The 24,751-nt window shown below is 33.5% G+C and overlaps 3 protein-coding genes across 5 annotated transcripts; 1 reads left to right on the plus strand and 2 right to left on the minus strand.

The window, feature by feature from the left end:
* Window positions 1-4,424: 4,424 nt before the first annotated feature.
* LOC105249837 (E3 ubiquitin-protein ligase TRIM71) lies at window positions 4,425-12,863 on the minus strand. Of its 2 annotated transcripts, XM_011255585.3 has the most exons (7): window positions 12,696-12,863; window positions 11,504-11,682; window positions 8,258-8,396; window positions 6,747-7,874; window positions 6,234-6,533; window positions 5,543-6,118; window positions 4,425-5,437 (listed from the first exon to the last, which is right to left on the minus strand). In XM_011255585.3, exons 2-7 carry the CDS (start codon window positions 11,554-11,556, stop codon window positions 4,766-4,768), a joined length of 2,868 nt encoding a protein of 955 aa, XP_011253887.1. In that variant the 5' UTR covers window positions 11,557-11,682; window positions 12,696-12,863; the 3' UTR covers window positions 4,425-4,765. The 2 variants fall into 2 exon arrangements, with proteins under 2 accessions (XP_011253887.1, XP_011253889.1); XM_011255587.3 differs by lacking the exons at window positions 11,504-11,682; window positions 12,696-12,863 and adding an exon at window positions 9,368-9,445.
* Window positions 12,864-16,333: 3,470 nt separating this feature from the next.
* On the minus strand, window positions 16,334-19,986 carry LOC105249834 (DNA replication licensing factor MCM4). Its single transcript, XM_011255582.3, has 8 exons — window positions 19,712-19,986; window positions 19,281-19,588; window positions 18,313-19,205; window positions 17,865-18,187; window positions 17,502-17,779; window positions 16,992-17,392; window positions 16,689-16,899; window positions 16,334-16,553 (listed from the first exon to the last, which is right to left on the minus strand). Exons 1-8 carry the CDS (start codon window positions 19,857-19,859, stop codon window positions 16,458-16,460), a joined length of 2,658 nt encoding a protein of 885 aa, XP_011253884.1. The 5' UTR covers window positions 19,860-19,986; the 3' UTR covers window positions 16,334-16,457.
* Window positions 19,987-20,091: 105 nt separating this feature from the next.
* LOC105249835 (equilibrative nucleoside transporter 1) lies at window positions 20,092-23,901 on the plus strand. 2 transcript variants are annotated; one of them, XM_011255584.3, is made up of 11 exons: window positions 20,092-20,579; window positions 20,802-20,953; window positions 21,034-21,115; window positions 21,184-21,356; window positions 21,774-21,868; window positions 21,969-22,019; window positions 22,120-22,352; window positions 22,713-22,950; window positions 23,095-23,135; window positions 23,220-23,419; window positions 23,499-23,901. In XM_011255584.3, exons 2-11 carry the CDS (start codon window positions 20,811-20,813, stop codon window positions 23,608-23,610), a joined length of 1,368 nt encoding a protein of 455 aa, XP_011253886.2. In that variant the 5' UTR covers window positions 20,092-20,579; window positions 20,802-20,810; the 3' UTR covers window positions 23,611-23,901. The 2 variants fall into 2 exon arrangements, with proteins under 2 accessions (XP_011253886.2, XP_011253885.2); XM_011255583.3 differs by having other exon boundaries at window positions 20,099-20,579; window positions 23,050-23,135.
* The last annotated feature ends 850 nt before the right edge of the window (window positions 23,902-24,751 follow it).

A 24,751-nucleotide genomic window follows, 5' to 3' on the forward strand; every position in this document is an offset into this window, starting at 1 on the left:
TAGCGTCATCTTTGCTATAAACCGCAAAAATATGACGTTGCTAACTTAATTTCATAATCGGGTTGCGCGCATTTCCTCAACTTTTTCATGCTCTGCTTTCTCGCGAATTATATAGCTTGGCACTGCGTTATTATTTTAAAAGAAAGTTCCTATAAACTTTCATATATCAAACAATTGTCGATGAATACTGCAATTTATGCGTTTTCTTCCTTGCCTGCGGTCTGCGGAAAAATCGCGTTTTTAATATATATATATAATATATATGTACAATTTCTATCTTTCACTTTTCAGCATCTATCGACGTTTTATATAAAAGCAAGCAAGGAGAGAAAAATGCAAATACAAACGAAACTAGCTAAATTATCGCATACATTTAGATTTTAAAACTGCATAAGTAAACATGTACAAAAACTTTACAGAGAGAAAGTATATCTCTTATACAAGAAGAAATACATTGCAGAAAAATTGTAACAAATTCTTATGTATGAGATATAACTATAATATTCAAGAAGAATAAGTCGCATTCATTTAAAGGAAACGCGTCGTTGATCAACACGATTTGAAAAAAAGCGTCACGTTCCTTAAATTGATTTTCGTTTCTGTGCTTAAAGGCTATAACAAATTGTTAATTAGTGTTGAGTATGAGCAAATTTATGATATGCAAATGAATGTGAAGAACATTCTTTTAGTGTCTTCTCGGACAGATGTATGTTATTTTTGATTTTATGTGTTTAATTATTATTATTTTTTTTGGTATTTCCAATCTTTTCTCTTCTATCGCATTCATCTTCATTTATATCCACAACGAGATAGAAGCCCGTTTTTCAAACGGATTCGTGTCGTATAATTAATCATAGAGCCTGTTTTAAATCCGTTTCGACGGTATCTGCGTTTTCAAGTGGTATCTGCGCATATGTAAAAATGGTCTCGAATGCGCGTTTCGAAAATGATGCGCGAAAGACATACATCGTCCTTACGGAATCGAAGAATAATTCTCGTCGTGATTTTAAGTGACCATCATCGACCGAGCAATCTATATCGGAAAAGTTGATTCTCATTAAACATTGCACGTAATACATACAGATATATTATCGTCTCTAATATATGTAGAAAGTTTCGCCCTAATCACATTTACGAGAGATTATTTAAAGAAAGTCGCACGATCCCTTTTCTGGATCCTGTTACGAAAGTATATGTATGTATATTGTGTATATGTGTGTGTGTGTGTGTGTGGGTGTGTGTCATCATTGTGCTTATCATTTAAAAAAATACCATCGCGCGATTTTCTTTCTCGTCACACAGATATATCATAAAGTGGACTCGCGTTTCTTTTTTTTTTTTATGATTCCCTTGTATGTTTAACACAGCCAAAACTTGGCGTTACACGAATGTGCGCGTTGCATTGAATACTAACACGCGACATTCGTGTTACATGAGGTAAGAGTAATCTTCTTACATGAGGTAAGAGTGAGATAATAATATATCGTCACTTTTTTTTACATATTATCGCCACTTTACGAGATATTCGAACAAATAATTCAATAATTTTTCGCGCATGAGACATTCATAAAAAAGCGTTGTTATCTATTATTATGCAGCGCATCTTTCACTCACATCGGGCAATTTCTCTTTTCTCTAAAAATATTTTTCTCTTACATCAGGTGCTACCTTTGCTATTTTTTGCATATTAATTAACAATAAGTATAACCTACAGGAAAAATTCTAACGCGGGGAGAGAATATTCTTTCTAGAAAAACTAAAACGACTAATGCCAACCCACAGCTTATAGAGGTAGTTGTAGAATTATAGCCGAGGATATATACAATACTGGCTGTTTTAGTACCAGAATATTCATATATATAGTATATGAAAGATGTCGAAGGAACAACGCGAAAATTTGCAAACAGATCCGAGAGAGTTGGTGGACTATTATATAATAATTCGCACATAATACGTATCATGTCCCTTTAATACAACGGCGTTAAAGATTATACGAATACGTCAAATCAACGGTAGAATTTCATTCGGACCTTGTCAAACAACGTCAAAAAACAATCAACATTCTATTGCTGTTCCCTTAACGAGCAATTTCTATCGCGGTCTCTCTCATACAAACGCATGCACAACTTTGTACTGATCGTCTCAACCGTGATAACGATTAATTCACGTTAATGTCTAACATTATATTAGATAATTATATATCCCTTAACAATAAACTTACTCGCTAATTCTTAACGATACCAAATCTATATTGATAATATATATATATATATATATATGTTGCTTTCTCGAGCTTAAGAGAACCGTAACGCGCGTTTGTGGGGAATAAAAAATTGGACATCTTCCCCATCTGTCATTTTTTTCGTTTGATACTTTCTCATCGACATTGTTTCTTCGTCGAATATTTTACGGTTCAAGACGTTTCGTGAGCCATAATTTTGTGTATATGTATATGTATATATATGTATCTGATAAGTACTTGTTGATTTAACAAGTAATATTGGAAATAATAAAAATTATTGTGTAAAGTTTAATTTAAATTAAAAATATTTTACTTTGCTCTAAAGTGAAAAAATTACGAAAATCTGTATACGATTGAATTTGAAATATCAATAAAAAATCTTTTCTGCTTTGTTAAAAATCAATAAATTAATAAATCTGAATATTAAAAGAGAAAATATGCTAAAAAGTTCAACATAAAAATATTCTTTTTCAATCTTATCTCATTCTTCTATTGCTCATATATTTATCTCTAACTCATATATTTTATTTTATACCAGAAAGACAAATATTGAAAAGAATGTTAAAATATAATTTAACTATCATATATAAATATATAAATATATAATTTTATCATGTATATATATATATTTTTTAAGAAAATAACAAAAAACTTAAAAATATATAATTATTATGATCTATCTTTTAATTCATTTCCTCTTTCTTCATTTTAAGATTGAATTAATAAGTTGAATCATGTTCAGCGTCGTGCACACGATTCATTCACGAAAAAACATAACCATAGTCTTGTCTCTTGCATAATTAATTGGCAGTGCGTTGTCAGAAAAATATGATGACAAAAGAAATTAATGACATATCGGTGAATACACATAGTACCAACAATGATATTTTACTTTAATGCTTCTTATTTATTAGAAGGTTTGATTATTTTTTTTAATTGTAATTGACTCGTTTCTTCTATTTTCATACTTTTTAATGAAAAACTGTTTGCCTATTTATAAAATTAAAACATGAGTTCAATTCATCTATAAATATATAATGATAAATAATACAACCATAGTCTTAGGTTTTGCTTAATTGATCGACTCATCTGTAAATTTGGTAACAAAACCAATTTGATTTTTTTACTAAATTTACAGATGAATCAATCAATTAGGTAAAACTTAAAACTATGGTTGTGTTATTTTTTCCTGAATATGAATCATGTGCACGACGCCGAACACAATTCTGCTTATCAATTCGATCTTAAAAAGAAGAAACATAAGATGAATTAAAAGATAGATCATAATAATTATATTTTTAATTTTTTTGTTATTTTTCTAAAAACCAATTTGATTTTTTTAGCAAATTTATAGATGAATTAAATTTCATGTTTTAATTTCATGAATAGACAAGACAGTCTTTCATTAAAAAGTATGAAAATAGAAGAAACAAGTCAATTGCGATTCAAAAAGATAATCGAATCTTCTAATAAATAAGAAGCATTAAAGTAAAATATAATTGCTGAGACTATGTGAATTTACCGATATCTCGTTAATTTCTTTAATCATCATTTTTTTCTGACAATGCATTGCCAATCGATTGCTCAATCAATTATATAAAACGTGTAGCGCATACACGGTTCTCTTTCTTCGCTATTGCGTCTTATTTTCAAAATTTGTCTGTTTTTATAAATTCGAAAATAATTATCTAAAAATATCTAAACTACATTTTTCCAAATGTCTATCCAACTACAACATACATATAACGCACATTATATAATAAAATTATAAAATATATATAGCTCAATTTCAAAAAATAAAGATATTTTATAATATAAAATAAAATAAATAGCAATGAAAATAATAAATCAATAATAGAGTTTAAAGATGAAAGTTGCATCAAGTTCCGTTACGCCATATTAAGATGTACCAAAGTTAATTGCCGCTTTTTATCGAGAGTGAAACTGAGCGTCTGATATATAAAGAGATTTTGCAATAAATAAAAGAAAATAAATGGAATAGAGAAGATACATAGATAAATAAAAAATATTAGAACATAGATACATAATATCAGATAAAACATAAATAGAAAACAAAGAAAAATTAGAAAAAATGGAAGAAAGAATAGATTTAAAAAAATGAATAGATAAATTGAAAAAAGCTAAAGAGAAGATTAAAAATAATTTTTAATTCCGGAATGAATCGAAGATATGTGTGTAAAATATATGTTTATATTTTATGTTGAACAACTACGTAATTGCGTTGCACGCATAACTTTCATCTTTCACGCTTATTATTAATTTATTATTTTTACTGCTGAGAATATTTTTGTCAAAATTTTTCGCGTTTTCAACAAAACGTTATATTTCCTAGCGCAATTTATTGGTGGCAGAAAGTAGATAATGGAAAATCTCGCCACGCGTTGCAATTGTAAAAGTTGCGGCCGTTGATGCTGTTCGCATGTTTGCAAACGAGAATTTCATCCTTCTTATCTCATCATCTCCATTGATTCGCTAGGGTAATGTATTCGATATTCTATGATATCAACCGAACATGATAGCATTCCTCGACACCGGATCCATGTGATGTTCCAGTTTTACTAAGCGCACGTAATTACGGCCGTAATCGGTGAATGCCATTCTACCATCCCAGTGGAGAGCTATACCGAGTGGACGATCCATTTCTTCTTGACCCGGTTTATACGAATAAATTAACGATCCGACCGAGTTGAACGCTTTAATCGAATTATGACGGGAGTCCGCGACGAGGATACTGCCATCGTCGGCCACTATTACGCCCTGTGGCCTCTGAAACGTAGGTGCGTTTTCGTCGCTTTGGCCGTCGCCGTTTTCCCCACTGCCGTCTTGCCTCTTGCTCTTCAACTCCTTCTCGCACTTGAGTATACGCATATCCGTCATATTATACTCAATTATTAATAGATGATGATTGTTGAAATCCGTAACGATGAGTTTGCCCTCCTGATTGAAACAAATGCCACGCGGTGAGTCCAAGTACCTGAGCATATGCGGCTGACCTCCAAACATACGCAGCGGAATGCCTTCGGCGCTGAACAATTGTACGCGGTGATTCCTGGTGTCTGTGACCGCAATTTCGCAAGCAGTGTTTACCGCCACGTCCCACGGGTAACAAAACTGGCCTTGCTTCTCGCCATGCTCGCCAAAGGATCTCAGGAACTCACCCTCCATCGTTAAGATCTGAAACACGAGGATTTTATATTGCAATTTACTCTCTGGTTAAAGTCCTAGTCTCAGTGTAACATGAGAGGAATAAAACTTAGGTCGCTGAAAAATTATGCGGACCTGGATGCGATGGTTATCCTTATCGACGACGATGAGACGACGTCTGGCGTCGACGGCGATTCCAGCCGGGCGATTAAATTGGCAAGGGCCATTACCGTAGCTTCCAAACTTCCTAACGAGCGTGCCGTCGTCGCGATAAATCTGTATGCGATTATTCGATCTATCGCTGATTATGATGTTACCTTCGTTGTCGCAAATTAATCCCCACGGGCGGCAAAGATTGTCGGGATCGTTCTCGCCAAAGTGGCCGATGATCTGCACACTCGTGCTCTTGACCTGCAACTCGGGTTTCCTATTCGGAAGAACGATATTGCGCTCGTAATTCGCTATCGGACGACCGCGCGGTATCGGTTGCATCATTTGCTCATTCAATCCGTACGGAAAACATGATTGTAATAATTTGTAATCGCGATTGTGAGGTAGACGATCCCCGATTGTGCCTGGACTGTTCAGCAAGACGTTCCCGCCGTTAGCGATCACGGCCAGCACATTGCTGTCGGAACTCTTGAACGAGATCCAATTCTCCTCTCGAATAGGCCGGGTCTTCATCTTTCGACTCTGACGAATCTGCCAGATCTGTACAAACACACGGAATTTAAAAAAATTACGCTATATAATGTATATCTTTGTAGATTAATTTATAAATGTTAAACCAAAATATATATGTCACGTGTAAAATGAGATGAGATACCTCAGCCAACACCATATCTTTCTTCTTCAAGAGATCGTCAGGGTTACACACGAGATTGGGAAATCGCGCATCATAGATAGCGTATTTGAGGGCGCTTATGGCTTGTGACAGCCGGCTTTTATCCTCTTTTAGATGCATGTATCTTTCGTGAAGAACCTCAAACTTCCATCGTCGCGCTTCCACAATTTGTTTGAATAATTTCTTCTCCCTCTCTTCTACAGCAGCCCACATTCTACGTGAGAAGAACTTTACGTCATTGAGCGCCTCCCTAGTTCTCTGATCTAACGCTGCAATGTCCAACTGCAAGAAGCATAAGATGATTTTTTTAGGTAATCTATATTTTGAGAATTTAATTTTCTATTTATTTTATTATTTTCATTTTTTTCTATTTTATACGAAAAATATGTATATACATTGTTTCAAGCTATTTTATATTTTTGAAAGATTTAGAAGAAAATTATTATTAATTTTCAAATTGTTTAAATACATTTCGATCGATCAAAGCTGACTTACACCCATATTTTCCATATCATCCGCGAGAACGTCTACCCCGAGATAGGCTTCCATTAATACTTCTTCAGCTTGACGCTGAATAGTTTCGATGAACTCTACGAGATCGACCGTCATGTGTTTACAAGTGCAATGAGAGGCGCAGTTTTTACAAATCGGCTTGCAGCAAGTCTGGCAATAAAGCAGCTGAGTGTATGGATGGTCACTGCAGTGATACGGCGACGTCTCTATCGATGAATTAGGAGATTGAATCTTCTCTATTGCTGCCGCTACCTCTGTCTCTTTTGCTGCTTCTAGCTCTTCCGTTATTAATGGTACGCTAGACATATCCTGCTGGGTACTCGGATATTCATCGCACACAGATGATCGTAAAGATTCGATATAATCATCCTTCTCTATCTCATTCGCAATCTCAAGTTCTTTCGGTGATACACCTTCCTGGGCATTCGGACTATGGATTCGTTGCTCGCATACAGGTGATTTTTGTTCGGAGTAGGTGTCTTGTGTCATATCCTTCGTTATTTCTAACTCTTTTGTTATCGATGGTATCAGTGGTACGTTAGGCATATTTTTCTTGGCGTTTGAGCTACAGCTTAGCTGCTCGGGTGATTGTCGTGCGGAATAGTTGTCGTTCACGTCCAGCAAATCGAGCTTGAGAAAGTTCATGTTGAAATCTTCAAACGTCTCACAATCCGCTTGGCAGTTCTCGCTTTGATTGGCACCCGAAAAGCTCAAATCGGAGACATCTGGTACACTAGCATCTTCAAACATTCGAAAATATCCGAAATCGTCTGGCGAACTGGTGTCCAGCTGGCGAATCGGTGAACGATTCGCTAGACTGTCATCCGAAGAACTTGGCCGACTGTCACCTGTAGAGCCCAGTGAACCGACAACCGTAGTGTTTTGATTGTATAATCTTGGACCTTGATATAAAAACGAGGGGTCTGTTTGATTGATAATTGAATGGCTTGGTAAATTGCCATTCGGATGCTGTTGGAAAAGTTTCCCCGGGGAAAAGTGCCTCAGGAACCTCTCCGGGCTGGGACTTGAGAATGATCGAACTTTTTTCACATTACTAAGTCTTTTTGGCGTAAAGTATTGGTCTTCTTGTTTCCGAGGTTTATTTATCATCTGAAACACATTCGTGTTGTTTATTTCAAATTTGTGGAATAAACACCGATTACTGTTCAAAACTGTAAAATAGTTCTTAACAAATGATGAGTTGTAACTTATTCAGAAAGAAACGTACAGTTTGTACTCGAGATTAAAGCTCATGTATGAATAGAAAATTATTTGTAAAATAATTAATTTTAGTTGAAATTATAATTGAACTGAACTTTTTCATTAAAATTTTACATTTTAATTTTAGTTACAATTTAAAGAGAAGTCAATTAAACAATTTCTTTTCAGGAAGTTGAGTATATTGTGCTTAATGTATTTATAAGATTTTAAAATATGCAAATCTATGTTAATTTAAATATTCTTCTACAGGTTACAAAAAATATATTACTTACTTGCATGAAATGACTTGCATGACGGTTGTAATCTGCCTTATTGCGAGGAGATTTGTATTGATTCATGGTGGTGGGCAAAAATTTGTGATAAAATTCAAAGGAAATGTCCCGTGCCGCACTACTGAAAAATCTTGTTTTCCTGAAACGATAATTACGGCAAGATATTGAAATATTGCTATATTGATCAGTATTTCATTGCTTTTTTTACATTTTACCGATGCATTACTATTTTTCATTTCAATCGTCATTTATTTATGCAAATATCGTGAAATCAAATGATTCAAAAATATCGAATTTAAATAATTACGCTCCGTTTTCATCTTGTAAATTTAACTGAACTTTGGTATTCAGTTTAAAAAAGTCGAAAGTAAACTAAATTTGTATCGAAACCGATAAAAATTATGATTTTAATTAAAATTGAGAAAAATAATCTCACACTCAAATTTACTCGGTCATTTGAAAATATATTTCTGCTTTATGGAGAGCATTTAATAGAAGGCAATGTAAAACTGGATACTGAATTGACCTTCATGTTTATTCGTAATAAAGAAAACGCGATCTCTTTTGCGCGATACATGTTTTCGTATACATATTCACAACACTGAAGATTCAATTCTTCAAAGTTATAACGGTTTTAACCTTTGGCAAGATCAGCTTGCCGACTAAAATCAATTTTACGTAACACTCGGATATTTAAAAGCGCATTTCATCTCGCGAATGTTATCGAGACTTTTCTGTTGCGCGTAGAAAACTGTACTGTTTGCGAATCTGCGCACTATCTGACTGACATTTTGGAAACAATCGAAGCGATGATTCGATCGTTAATTAAGAATTATGAATAAGAATTTTGAGAAAAGATGTAATATTAGAAATTCCCGATATAAATGACAATTCTTCTTGATATTTTTCGCCAGAAAAGCTTGATTTTATGTATCAAAGAATTTAAAGAGCATTAAAGAGAGTCAGAAACAATATATAATCCGGATTATGCACGAAATGATTTTATCGCGATCGCGAATCTATCCGAAATTCGGAAATCGATTTAATCGACGTATAAAGATCAATAAAATTTGAAAATTCCGCTCAAATCGCATAAGTAATTAACTCTACCATTAATTTCTACCTGGTCGATGCTCTGGAAATAAACCTTCGTAACGATAATTGTCGATGTTCAAACCACCACGACCTGTCGTTCGCAACTAACTGATCATTAAATCTCTTGTTGACAAAGTTCTATCTCAAAATCGCTACGAGGTCACTTTGTATAATATACGGAATATACGGTGTATCCTAATTCCAATACATTGGTTTTGATGGTAAATTTCTCGATTAATTTAACATCAATCTTTTCTTAGCTAATGATAAAAAAATTGACAGGCGTATTTGTTATTTAAATAGAAGATTTTAATACTATATATTTTTTAAAGTCTTGTCTTAAAATCTTATTTAAATCAAATTAATTAAAGAATATACTTTTGTCATTTGCTCTTTTGCGCTAAAGAAATCTTTAGATAATGTATTTTAGATGAATTTATCAAATAGGAAAATTATATTTAAAGTATTATTTCTCTCTCTGTATTAACGTTTCATAAATAATACATAAAGGTTTCATATATATATAATATTTTGTCATTAGATTTCATATCAGGACGTGTATATGCAAAAAAGTTTACTCATTTTCCAACGTAATAAACACGACAAGCAACAAGTCCATGTTTACCACACGAGATTCTCTGGATTAATTCCAAAATGATAAGGTTCATGTCCTTTCATTTTAAAATCATATTAAATTTTGCAATCTCGCAAAGCAAACGCCCACTTAAAACTATTTATGTAATCATAAATCAGCGCGTTACTTTTTCACGACTTTATATCTATTCGCAAAAAACACTCTTGTAATGTCAGTTATAACTTGTAAAAACGGAAATACTTACCAGACGATTACAAGTGATTTTACTGATGTTAATTTTATCTAAACTATATCTATATAATTTGTATCGTTATTATCTTTATTTATACCTTATTTATCTATATCTTATTTATCCTATTTGTCTATATCTTATCGTTACGATTTAAATATCTCCTCTTTTCGATATAATTAATCCAAAAAAAAACGTTGTTCGTTAAAATGTATATGCAAAATATATATATGTACAAGTTATATATCGATCTGATAGTAAAATAAATACAATTTTCGCGATAATTAAAAATGGAGACGCGAGAATAATGAAAAAAATGAAATTGTTCATTTGCACGAACGAAAGTAATAACAGGCACAATAGATCATCAAATTTGTGCCTTTTTCCGGTTGCTTGATGGCATTCGGCGGACGGTATTCTTGAAATCGCCATGGCGACCAAGGTCAGATCCGTTTTTCCTCTAGAGAATAAAGGGAGGAAGGAGGAGAAAGTAAAATGGCCGATATCTGCGTGTAAATGTGTCGCGTGCGAACGCGAGCGCGAACGCGCGTATGCCATCGTGTGGTTGTGCGGGCATGCGTGGATATATTCATCTAAAATACATTTACAACGGGTGTGTTACCTGTTATATATGTATACTCGTATAATTTGATCGAGTCTCGTCGGTAGCAAAATCTTTTGTTCTTGTTCATGGATCAATTTGCGTATGCGTGCGTGTGTATTAAAATGTTTATACAGTTTTTATTGAATGCAATAACGATAATATCGTTAAGGGTCTATCTTAAATTTCATTTTTTAACATTCCTTTATATTTTCGATAATCTTTCTTGTATTCTCTGTCAAGTTTTGCATCTTTAACGACGCGTGGGGAGAAGAAATTATGTGTATCTTTCATAATTTCTCCAATTTCAGATATTTTTTAAGTACTTTTCCAAGCTCAATGTTTGATATCTTATCCATTGAACCAGGTTTGGATAGCATTTACAATTTTTTCGATAAAAAAAGGTCAAAGGTTTTCCCGGTTTCGTTTTCACTGATGGGCGCCGAGTGGCATCGTCCGCTACTTTCGCTCTCGTTCGAGTTTCAATGTCGCACAAAGGAAACGCTCTACGGTACAGGATAACGCGACACGAGGAATTGCAAAGATGTAATATTCCTCCATGCATGTTATAGAAATAGGTACAAAGACAATACAAAATACAATACGATAAATTCCATAAAATCTAGAAAATATAAAAAAATCTAGATAAGTAAATAAAGCAATACAAGCAATAATAATAAAAATATTAATAAAACAAATAAATAAATAACGCTGCGTAAATCTTACCTTTCGTACGAATGCTCTTCCGCAAAATAGTCGAACTGACGTGCAGCGAGCATGCCTCTCGTAATGAATGTATCTGCGTGCTTTTTCAAGATTTAACGCCTTCGATGACTGGACACGATACAGCTGGGCTTTACACGAAGTGTCGGACGCAGGTGAATAGAATCTCGGTGTTTCTCCGACTGTGGAAAGAAAATCATAAACTCTATTACGTGTAATTTTCTTTGATGACTCAACTAGGGAGATAAAAGAGCTTTGTTAGCCGGCTTGTCTCGCGTAAGCTTGAGCTCGACTACTTAACAGCGAGAGTAGTCGAGCTCGGCTTGTTGGGTCTACTGGATTGGGAATGGCTAGAACACTTTTGACAACCTTTTATATTGATAACTTTAGGCTTCTAATTTTTCTCCATTTCTATAATAATTATTACTCTCCTCCCCCCCACGCGATTATACCCTCCCAACTTTCATTCAATTCTTTCATGATCTGTTTTCGATTGCTACTCGTGTTTTCACTTTTTCTGTTACAAAAGTTTTTTAATATTTATGAAAATGTCTTCTACAAATTATTTCTCTGTATAAATTATCTTGATTATAAATATAACATTATATAAAATTATAATTTTATTTTATATTAAGTTATATTAAATTATATTTATATTATATTAAATTTAAAAAGAAACACTATATTAAATTTTGGAGCAACGCTAAAAATAAAAGTTTGATGGATGTAAATCGGGGAATAAGAAGGACAGAATATAAATTCAAAATACTATGAAATGTTTAAAGAATGATTAACAAAATAAACAAATAGCATCATTGATAAGCATTACTGGCGAGAGAGAGATTCACGAAATTCAATTATATGATTTCGATATTTTACAAAAAAATTATCCAGATAGAGAAATGGTTAATGCAGTTGTCGATGCGTCAAGTTCGAAGATCGAAAAACGATAATGGATTTCGCACTATTGTTTCAGCGTGGGACGCGCGTAACAAGATCATAATTTAATCAGGTAGACGGCAATTTAAAAAGTTCACAGGTACAACTGTCGATACAATAGTCGCGTTTTTTTCCGCGTGTTTCCTTCCTCGACGATCGCGCACGATGCAACACGGGTATTTCCGTTACAGAGATTCCAGGATTCGGCCGGAAGAAGCATCCGAAAAAAGAGAAAGGAGCCGCGGAAAGCACTCACTTGACGTGTACGCGCCGGCAAACGCGAGCCATCGCTCGTCGGGAAGGACGTCGAGAAAAAACTTGAGGAGCAACACCACCTCCCGCGTGACGGAGACCGTCGGGCGAGGATCTCTCGACGTGTGTGTTTTTTTCTCTCCTTTATGCGAGTCACCCCCGAAGCCGGGTCGCGGCGAGCCGAGCCGGCGCGCGAGAGGAACAAGACTGGTCCGCCCTTACTCCGGCTCGCTCTACCTCTGAATCACCCGCGTCGCCCACGTATCGCGATGCCGGGGGAGCAGCGTAGGTGACTTCTCGCAAACCCCTTCCCCGGGCAACGCCATGCGGTTTCGCGACGAGGCGCCTGCGCCCGGAAACCATGAATGGAGGCACCCGCTCAATGCCGGGCAGGACTTTTATTTGCTCGCTCGCGGGAGCACTGCGGCATCCAAACCCTCCCCTTCCCGTCCCTTCCGTTCCCCTTCTTCCCGCAACGACGACGATGACCTTCAGCCACCAGCCAGGGTCGATCGGACGAGTCAGATTTCATCCCGAGGAACAGGTGTTGCATTGAATCACGCAGAAGCGGTCAATCCTCCGTGAATCGTGGATCATTGAACATCATCAATGAGTTGTCCTCAAGTTTTACTTCTCGTAAAGCTATGAAACTGTAGAACAAATATTGTAAAGCGATGATTCTTTATTATTGTTAAATATAATTTTATCACTTTTCAAGAAAGTGCAAGAGAGTCGAATATGTCGATAATCAAATTTAATACTGTCCAAAATTACATTCGAAAATTTAAATCGATCATTTCAATATCTTCGTTAAATTCTACGAAAAACTTCAGTAATAAATCATTAAAATTCAATCTCAAAAATATTTAAAATTTCTATTCTCGAAAAATTCTTTAGAGGAAAAGGAAAGTATTACTTTTCAAGTCTCTTTCTCTATCCTAAAATTCTCCATTATCCGAATAATTCGTGAAACGAAGAGATAAAGATATGTAAGAATAATCAAAATATATCATATATAGATATGAATGATCTCGTGAAAAGAAACGCGATGTCACTCGCGCGGCGATATCGGGAAAGCGCTGAACGAGATACTAAGAATTAGCGGGTGCAATTTTATGAATGGGCGTGAGGGATCACGCGGTGGGGGGTGTCTGCTTTAACGATCGAGCGCACCCCCGCTCGCTCCATCTCATTCTTTCTCCCTTTTCCCTCGTTTCGTTTGAGATCTTTCTCTCTCGATTCATCTCTTCCGATACGTGATTTCATTCTCTTTCCCTTTCGCCGACTCTGCGCACATGTACGTGTGCGCAATTGTATCGGTCGTATATTAGTCGGCCATTTGCAGATGAACGATACATGCGTGTGCACAGCGCACGTGTACGTACATATCTCGACGAGGGTGAGTTTCGCGTGCATGCTCTTTTCACATACGTGCACATATACACACGCGTAAGAATACCTTCGCATAGCTGGGAAAGCGATAATGGATATCAATCAAAATTATTTATGCAATTTTGATAGCTAGTATTATAATTGTTAAACGCGTGGGTTGAATTGAGAATTAATCCTAGAAATTTGAAATCGAAAAGCCATATTACAAAATGAGACTGGAAGATAAATGAAGAGTAGGATAAAAAAGAGGTGACTTAAAAAGTATGACTCCATTAATATGAATGATATTTTAATTCGCATAATAGTGTGAAATTAAATTTTAAGAAAATTCACAATTTCCCAGTGTCACTTGCATGTGCAGGATACAAGCTTTTAATAAATCTCTGGCGAGTACGAAACGTCAGAGTGTTCTTTTTGTTTTCAGTAAAAAAGTTAATTAATTTAACAGGACCTGACATTTACCGGAGAAGAAGATTCCTTTGTTTGTTCCATGCGATAGAGGATAGGGATGAAGAAATTGTACATTAATTTTCGTAACCCATTGCGATAGAACCTGTAGTAAATATATATACGCAAAAATGGCTTTTCCACGTCCTGTTCTTTTTCAAACTTTTTTATGCACACAGCACAAGCTTATTCTTATTTATTATTAATATTTATTTATTAATTATTATGAAAATATTATATCAATTCGATTGGATAATTTTAAATATTTATTAAAAATTTTCTCTCATAATTAGTAATTTAATCCAGCGTTACAATTCTGAATACATAAGAAAAGCATTAATTTATCATGAAAGTGAAACAAAAGTATTAATATAACTTTGGCCAAAATTTATGAACAAAGTATAAAAAGTTGTTAAAGTAGATAGCTTAGGAACTTGTGTATATATGTGTGAGATATACATATTATACAATATCTTTATACCTACATATATCTAATAAATTATGTCATATAACATGTATATAACATATGGATCCACTTATATAATGCATAATATATGCAATTATTATGCTTTTATGTATATATATTCTTATTAAATTTTCCATGATAATGATTATTTTAACAGTAAATTTAATATATCTGGCACGAAATTCTAACATAATTTATTTCGTCAACGAAAAGTTAATTACCGTGAGCTTTTAGGAAACAATATTTGAATTCGATCGAATATAGTTTTAACGTCCCGAACACAATAATTCGGAGATACCTAGATTCTCCTGGCATCGATGTGTAGCGAATATCATGATTCGGAGGGGCGGAAGTTGCCCGGCGTGAGTGGGTGGGACGTCGATGAACGAATGTCCCCACCAAAACTACCCGGCGCTGAAAGGAGCGTAGGAGTTTCCAAGGTCATCGCAAGAGCAAAACTACGTAGTACGACGCCTCCGTCGCGACGCCCGCGCACGAAGCGTAGGCGTAAAACATACGTACATGAACATTAGCTATAAGACATTTCATATTGTCAATGACGATTAATTGCCGCATTTCCACACGACATTTCGTGTAATTATGGCGAACAATGTATGTAAAATCGAATAAACGATTGAGAAAAATTGAGAATAATTTCTCATTGATAATAGAATTAACACATGATTACTCTACAAAATTATATACATAATAATAATAATAGCTCAATAAATATGTGCGAGCAAAACAATAAATTCAAATGCAAATGTTGCAGAAATTCCAACATTACTCTTTCGTATTATTTTTATCGTTATATTATTGATGATTATTCAAAATGCTGTGTGAAAAACACGTTAAAAAGATATTTCTTAAATTATCGAAAACAAAAATTGCGACAAAATAATATTGAATAAAAAATCAGGCGAGGAAGTTTACATTTGCTCAAAAAACTTATAACAATTATTTATAAAAATATAAATAAATAATATTTTTGATAATTCTGGCCATTATAAATTTAATACTCAGATATCAAAATTCGTATACATACTATTTTATAAATTATAAAAATAAAGAAATGCAAGTCATATATAATTAAAATATTCAGTTTGATAATATATGAATTTCAAACTTTGAATGTTATATTCGTTACTTGAAAATTATTATTTAAGAAGAATTGTTTGAAAATTAATAATTATTGTAAATATTTTATAATCTTTATAATATTTTATAATGTCAATTATTAAAAATTTTTGCCATTATCTATTTTGTGTTAGCAAATCTCATTTTTAAAATGGATTTCTAACAATTATAATGGAATATAAAATAAATTTTTGTGATGATCTATTTCATAAAAATATTTAGTACTAATCTTTTATAGAATGTACCAATAAATTATATGTTATCTGCATATCTCGAATCGAGAAATATTCGAAAAGCAAGGCGATTCAAAAATTGTAAATAAGTTTAACAAACACGAATGGTATTTTTGCCAGTTACAATTACAACACCGTTATCTTGCAAGTCTTTCAGAGCGTCTTCGAACATTTCTCGCGTCACCAACTAAAAAAAAAACACAGGATTAACCAAACATACATTCCCTGGACAAATGCATATTAGAAATAAAGTAAATAATAAAATACAAAAATAGATGAAAACAAACATAGAGTGAGATACATAAATAATGAATAAACTCACCATACTAGATGATTCTTTCAATTCCATGAAAATTTTCTGATAGTTCAGCGTCGGTGTCTTATCTTTGCCTTTAATGAGCTTCTTTAATGCTTCCACTAATTCCTGCCTACGTTTTCTCGCAGCTAACGACATGCCGGTCGTTAGGATACTAATATCGATTTTGCCACTTAGTGGATCGATAGCCGATTGCTTCAACGCCTCTCGATGTAATCTGACGATAAAAATGTTATAATAATCGCATCATTAAAAATAAAAATATCATTAATCCATTTATGTAATATCTAGCCACGTTTTATCTCTCACCTCCAAGCTTCCTCGACGTCCACAATCTCCACTATATTGCTGAATCGCATCTTAGCGTGTGCTTCAGCAAGTCTTATCAGCGACTCCAGTTGTCGTGGATATGCTGTGATTTGTCCGTGACCGCTTCCTACTCTGCGCATATCAACATAAGCCTGGATCAATCTCTGTTGGCTCTCTTCATTGAGAATAGGATGAACGTGTTCCTTAGCATAAGCTATGTAATCACGTAGAATGCTCATGTCCACAATGTCATCTTCTTCCTCTAGATCAGATTTATAATACAGTGATACCAAATGTCTGGCGAGTTTTCTATCAAATATCTCATCTTGAGGATCCAGCATGAGAAAAATTAAGTCAAAACGTGACATTAATGTATGCGGTAACATGACATTTTCTATCACCTAAAAACAAATGTAAAGATTTGTAATAGTGCTCATTAATTCGATATCATATTGATAATATGGTTATATGTTCAATTCATTCAATATCGATAATTCAATGGATATTTACTGTTTTATTTTTATTCCATTGCGACTCGCAAGGATTGGCCGCTGCCAAAATACTGGTTCTCGCATTTAATTGACAGATAATACCCGCTTTTGCAATACTCAGTGTTTGTTGTTCCATAACTTCGTGCAGTATCGAGCGCGTACTATCATTCATTTTATCGAACTCATCAATGCAACAGATACCGTTATCAGCTAGCACTAAGGCACCGGTTTGTAATACTAATTGACGAGTTTCGGGGTCTTTTGTTACGAAAGCAGTTAGGCCAACGGCGCTGGAACCTAAGAAAAAGAAATTACATACATGAAATATATGAGCAAGTATTAAATTAAATATGATTATCGTTATCAAAAAGTATATTTATACCTTTTCCGCTGCTATATTGTGAGCGCGGTACCAGATTGAAGACAAATTGTAGTAGCTGCGATTTACTCGTACCCGGATCTCCACATAAAAGTATATTTATTTCGGACCGAAAATGTTTCTCGCCCGATTTATTCTGTTTTTTCTTTATCCCGCCGAATAATTGCAGCAATATTCCTTTCTTCACATCCTCGTTTTCATAAATGCTGGGAGCAATGTGTCGCGCCAATCGTTCGTATACATCTTCCTTTTGCGACAAGAGTTTTAATAATTCTACTCTCTCTGGTGGAAATGCGTGTTGCTTGTCGTCTTCTTGTTCGTACAGTCTATATGTAACCAACAAGTAACAAAAAATTAGCAAAAGATAATAATAATTAATTTATATAAACTACATGTACAAATATTTTTTTAATAAAATTCAAATAAGTGTGAAATCTGAAATGTATCTTACCGCTTCGAGTCTTGTTTTCTGAAGTGGACAACATCAACGTGCGTTCTATAAATAGCACGTACATTAGATTGTCGTGGATTAACGCGTATCGGTAACGCGCGATATATACCGGTGATGGAAATTCTGTCACCTGGTGAAACAGCGTCAACTAAATTATTATGTGCGAAAAGCACCACTGTATGAGGGGTTTGACCAGCCGGCATATCGTCCGGCGATTCTTGCAGTTTGATCATTTGCTTGTCTGAGAAATGACTGCGATTGTGTATCAAGTTAAAACAGTAATTGTTGTTGCAATGGGTGCATACCGTTGGCTCGGCTATGTGACCCCTATCGATCTCCACAGTCGTCGTGAAAGAACATACAATACACTTGAAGAATGCTTCTCGCATCTCTGGCATGATATTTGATGTTCTAATGACCATACCAGTGATCGTGATCAATTGATCTATGTCTTCTGGATTCAGAAGACGCATGCTTTTGGTTCTGGTAACATTGTAGGGTCGTACTTGAATTTGATGTTCCAATACCGCTGCAGGATGTCTCTCAAAGAACATTTCATTCGCAGTCATGTCGAAAGCGGGTATCACTTCCTGAGGATAGCATACCAATCGGTTGTAAAGCTGTTTGTCAAATGCCTCAAGATGAGCACAATTTATATTCAAGAAAGGTGTCTCAAGCGAATGTATCTCTTCGAGTTTTTGCAAATAAAGTGGCTCTGATAGATTCATGTTCTCAGGCAATTCATCATTCTCTGCTTCTGGATCGATAAAACGCAAGATAAATCGTTTAAATTGTTCCTTACACTGATCCACTACAACATTTGTACCCCAAATTACCAACTGTGGACCATTCTCAGTTTCTGATGTTCTTTGAACATTAGGTTCTTCTGGTATCTATCAACAAAATTTATTTATGTTAATAATTTAATAGTATTTACATATTAATATTGCTACACAATTTTAACTCACTTCAGCCAAGTTAACTTGTCGCATACGTCTATCAGACTGAACATCTGGCCTCTGTCGCACAGGAGTACCTCTAATACCACTGCGGGGAGTACGAACTGATACCAAGGAACTAGGTGTTCCATAATTCAATGGAGAGGACAATTCTACTTCGCTCATACCCGCAGCAAGAGGGCTTGTTTGCGCTTTCGGAGAGGACAATGGCACAGAGGAAGGACCTTCTGACGATGGTGCTATGGTTTCCTGTGCACGACGACTGCCCCATCGCAATGGAGTATCTACCGGATTGTCTGGTCTTCTCTGAGGCGTACCTATATATGACAAATATAAATATAGTTATATTTTATTAACATAATTAATTTAATATACAATTATATTTTACATATCCTTGAGGAATATCGAGGAAAATATTTCATTATAAAATATTCTTCAACCTTGTCTCGTAGACGCGGAACCAACAGTGCTAGGTGTTCCAGCAATCGAAAGCGCTCTGGCAGAGGTTGGAGTCCGAGGCTGTCGTCTTGGCGTGCCATTATCATCCTGCGGGACAGGAGTCCTCGGCGGTCTCATTGGACTCGACATGGTTGACAGATTCCGACAATCTTATATTCTCGTTCCAAAGTATATTTCAAGCGCGAGTAACCTGCACACGCCGCTTGGTTTCCCGCGCAAATGCGAGAATAAATTCATCAAGAGGGCGCTGATGTCAACAGACAGTGAGTTTTTTTACATTGGCTATATCCTGTATACTTCATTCGTGTATTCGCCAATCAGCTGATCGACGTGCGCGCGCGCATCGCGAATAGATTGCCTTTTTAGCTGAGCTAGAATGGAATGAAATGAGATAGATATGTATTCCTAAGTTGAAAAGAAAAGGAGGAGAGGCAAAAAGTGTAAAAGACCTACCAAAAAGAACAATCCTAGATGTGAACGTCAACGCGTATCGAGGTCGAGAGATAGGTGATGGTAGGCGGAGTACATACACATATGCTGTGATGCAGTCAAATGATGCAGTCGAAAAATGTTCATGTCAATTGTTCGTAGACGTCACGAGCAATTGGCTAGACACGAGTCATAAATGCAATTTGACGAAGTGGATAATGTTGTGTGACAGTTAAATCTATCCGAGATTTTCATTCTCGGAACATGATGCCTCATGTTTACTCCAAGTTCATTCATGATCGCGTCTGAGATGAATCAATTGTTCACGACGTAGTACGTGATAATCTTTATAAATTTCTTCGCACTTAAATCACGACGTCTGTTCTTCGTCATAAAGCAAAATCCTTTGTTACAAATTCCGTAAGTACTGCCTCTTGTAATAAATGCAATTGTTCAGTATGAAGAGCACTTTGTCTATTTGTAGTCGAGCAGTAAAATTTCGTCAGTGATAGAACATTGATACATAATCTATGATGTAATCTATGATGTAAATTATTATGTTTAATTTCATATTATTGTTATACTGCATTTCCTTGTTTGAAATACCTTTATTGAATATTACACAATTTGTTATCTTATCAGGAAAGAGTCATGTATTCCATCAATAGGAGACCTTTATTAGGGGGCGCATCTGATAGTGAATTCGAGGATGATATAGAAACCGAGGTAGATGACTCTAATATTTCAATCCCTGATGAGAAACCATTTTTAAAATCATATGAACCACATGACAAGTATGTTTTTTTCATAATCTTGAAGTTTAATTTAAAATTCATTTGCTAAAGTCTATAATTTTCCCTTTTATATATTTTAGGTATAATTTTGCATATATTGTATTTTACTTACTTGGAATAAATACATTAATTCCATGGAGTTTTTTTATTACTGCTGATGATGTAAGCGACTGATATTTATTTTTTTTTTAATTATGTCTGAATTATTATTGACTATGTAATGTTTCCAGTATTGGATGTATAAATTCAGAGAAATTCATAATGTGACAAATATTACTCATACATATGCAGAATTATTTGAAGAAAAGACGGATCTTCAAGCTAGTTTTACATCTTACTTAAGTATAGCCAGTGCGTTGCCAAGTACTCTTTTTTTAATAATAAATGCATTTATTAGTAAAAGGTGGGTAAAGTTATCAAGTAAAATTTAATTATTTAAAAATAATTATTTTAAAACATGCATTTATCTATGCAGAGTCATTTAATGTTGTTACTTATCTTTGATTATTCTTTTGAACTTGAAAACACTATTGAAATTAAGTTAAGAAAAATTAAAAGAAATTGCACACACAAAAATATTACAATCATGTAAAGTATAAATAATTATAATTATATATAATATAATAATTATATGTATAATTATAATTATATATAATATATAAGTATATAAAATTATAATAAAATATAATTTCATTATATAATTAATTATTTTGTTGCAATCTTTTTATATATTATATAAAAAAAAAGAATTATAAATAACTTTAAATGTGCATTAAAAAATATATGTATTGTTTAATAATTAAAGTTTTTGAAAATCCAGAATCTCTCTAACTGTAAGGATGGTGGGTTCACAATGTACAATATTGTTGCTATTTATAATGACGACTACATTTGTCGAAGTGAACACTGACAAATGTAAGAGATCAAATTTTATTTTGTCTTTATATCCATTATGTCTTGTAATAATTATAACTACTTTTGTCACTTTAGAAATAAAATAAAACTTCATTTTTAGGGCAAAATCAATTCCTAATTATTACTTTGGCAACAGTTGCAGTTGTAAATGGTATGTATATGCTTTATATAATTAAATTTGTAATAAAACTATAATAATTCCAGTAATTATATTTTGCTATAACTATTATTATAATAATATAAAATTCCAGCTGCAAGTGCCATTTTTGGAGGGAGTCTTATGGGTATAGTAGGAAAATTTTCGCCGAAATATATAACTGCTATGTCCGGCGGACAAGCTCTCGGTGGAATATTTACAGCCCTAGCAGAAGTATGCTCCTTGTGGATAGGCGCTAGTCCGGCTCTTTCCGGCTTGATGTATTTCATTATCGGTGATATTGTGCTCCTGTTATCGTTGATCGCTTATATCATATTAGAGAGAGCGGTAAGCCAATTTTACTCAAACATATCGCGAGATTAACTCGCTGAGTTTTTAACTACTAACCATTGTCATATGCGAAATGAGATTATCACTAATATTCATAACATTTATATCGCGATGATACAGTTGTTCTATAATGTATGCAAAGTTACTTATATGATAAAATAAGTCGCATTATGCGTCACAGTAGCATATTGTATTACTACACAATTTACTTTGTCAAGAGATAGGATTAAATTCGATGACTCGAGGAATTCTCAAGTTTTTTTATATTCTATCAATCGGATTCGCGAAATCTACAATTTGAATCGTTACTCTAAAACTATAAAAACTATAAAAACAATTCTTTATTTTTTTTCTTAGCCGTTTTTTAAGCATCATATAATAGAAAAAGTACCTGATCGTGCGAAATCTGATTATTCGATAAATGGGGAAGTCAGTTTCTCGACAGATTCGAATGTATCATATACGAGGATTATAAAAAGGATCTGGCATTATGGCATTAGCATATTTCTTGTATTTTTTATAACGCTGGCTGTATATCCGGCGATCACTGTGTTAGTGGAGAGTCAATACAAGGGAAAAGGCCATGCATGGAATGGTAAGCTGAGATTTCTGCAAATATATTTCATTATAATGTTCTTCGCGCGATTTGAAACAAATAAATTTATGGATAAAAGATTTGAAATGATTCTTTTAGATATATACTTTGTACCTGTGGTAACGTATCTTATCTTTGGTTTAGGCGATTATGCCGGAAGAGTATTATCTGGTATTTTTCAATGGGTGAGAAATTTGTATCTTAATTTGTAAAGTTGCATTGCATTGTTTTTATGCGAAATGTTTCTACTAATTGTTTTGTCATTGCAGCCAAAAGGTAATCCGTGGCTCGTAATGTTTATGAGCGTCGCTAGAAGCGTTTTTATACCTGTGATTATGTTTTGTAACGCGCAACCAAGACATCATCTACCTGTTTATATTCATAATGATATATATTACATATTGATAACTGTTATGTTCGCCATAACCAATGGATATCTGTGTAATTTAACATTTATTCTTGTACCCACGTAAGTATCATCAACTATAAAAATGTTTTAATTATGTACAAAATATTTTGTGCTATTAATTGATATGTAATTTTCATAGAATTGTGGATAGCCAAGAAAAAGAAGTTGCATCTGCAATGATGGGAGCTTTTCTGGGTATAGGATTAGCATCTGGTGCACCACTTAGCTTGTACATGGTAAAAGCTCTTTAATGTCCTAATTGAAAATGAATGTAAATGAAATATGTGATTTCACTGCCCATTTTGTACATTCCCAATCAGGTAGAATCATAAAACAAAGTATTTAAATCTCTTATAAATATATAACGATATTAATAAAATGTAAAATATATCTTTAGCTGTATTCTCGATTGCTTATTGCTTCAAAATGTTGCTGATAATTTGCAGGATTTACATTTACATTTTTCATTTTCTTGTGGATAAAAATTCTCGATGATTTTACTAAACATTCGAGCAGATTTCTGTGTCAAATATAATTTTTATGATTAGTTTGATGAACTTATTATAATTGTATTCATTCATGATACAATTATAATGATATAATTATATTGATTATTGATTATATTATATTAACAATTATTTTCATATGTAACTATATATATATATATATATATATATATATATATATACACACATATATACATATGAATATAAATATGAATATACAATACATATTTTATAGATACATATGTATAGAATGATATAGTAACGGAGAAAATTTCATATTATTAGAGTACGTGCGATTTATATAATTTGTAACATATTTATTATATAGGATAAATGTGACTATACAAATGTTTATGTAATATGTATATAGAACAAAAATATATAAAGTATTTCTGATTTTAGTCATTGTGTATTGTAAAATATATATATTTATTTTTAAATACTGCATCTATCTACAACATCAGATCAATAATTAGAATATATATCATATATATATCAAATACAAATATATATCATATATATATATATATATATATATATATATATATATATATGATATATATATTTGTATTTGATATATATATGATATATATATATATCAAATACACATCAATAAATCCAGAAACAAAAGATACATCATATATTATGTATTATATAGTCTTATTATACAGAAAAACAATTTTATATATAATTTTGTTAATAAAAAAACTGCTTAATTATATAATTCTCTAATTATATAATTTCTCTTTTCGTTTAATTTGTACATTGGGATCTTGAAGAAATTTAATAAATAATTATCAAATAAATAATACAAATAGTCAAATGGAAAACTATACTTTAACTTTGGCTTAAGAATTTCCCAACAGAATTTCTTGTGTTTTACTTA

This window comes from Camponotus floridanus, unplaced genomic scaffold (genome assembly GCF_003227725.1).
Source record: "Camponotus floridanus strain SB8 unplaced genomic scaffold, Cflo_v7.5 scaffold28, whole genome shotgun sequence".
In the NCBI taxonomy this organism is placed as follows: Eukaryota; Metazoa; Arthropoda; class Insecta; order Hymenoptera; family Formicidae; genus Camponotus; species Camponotus floridanus.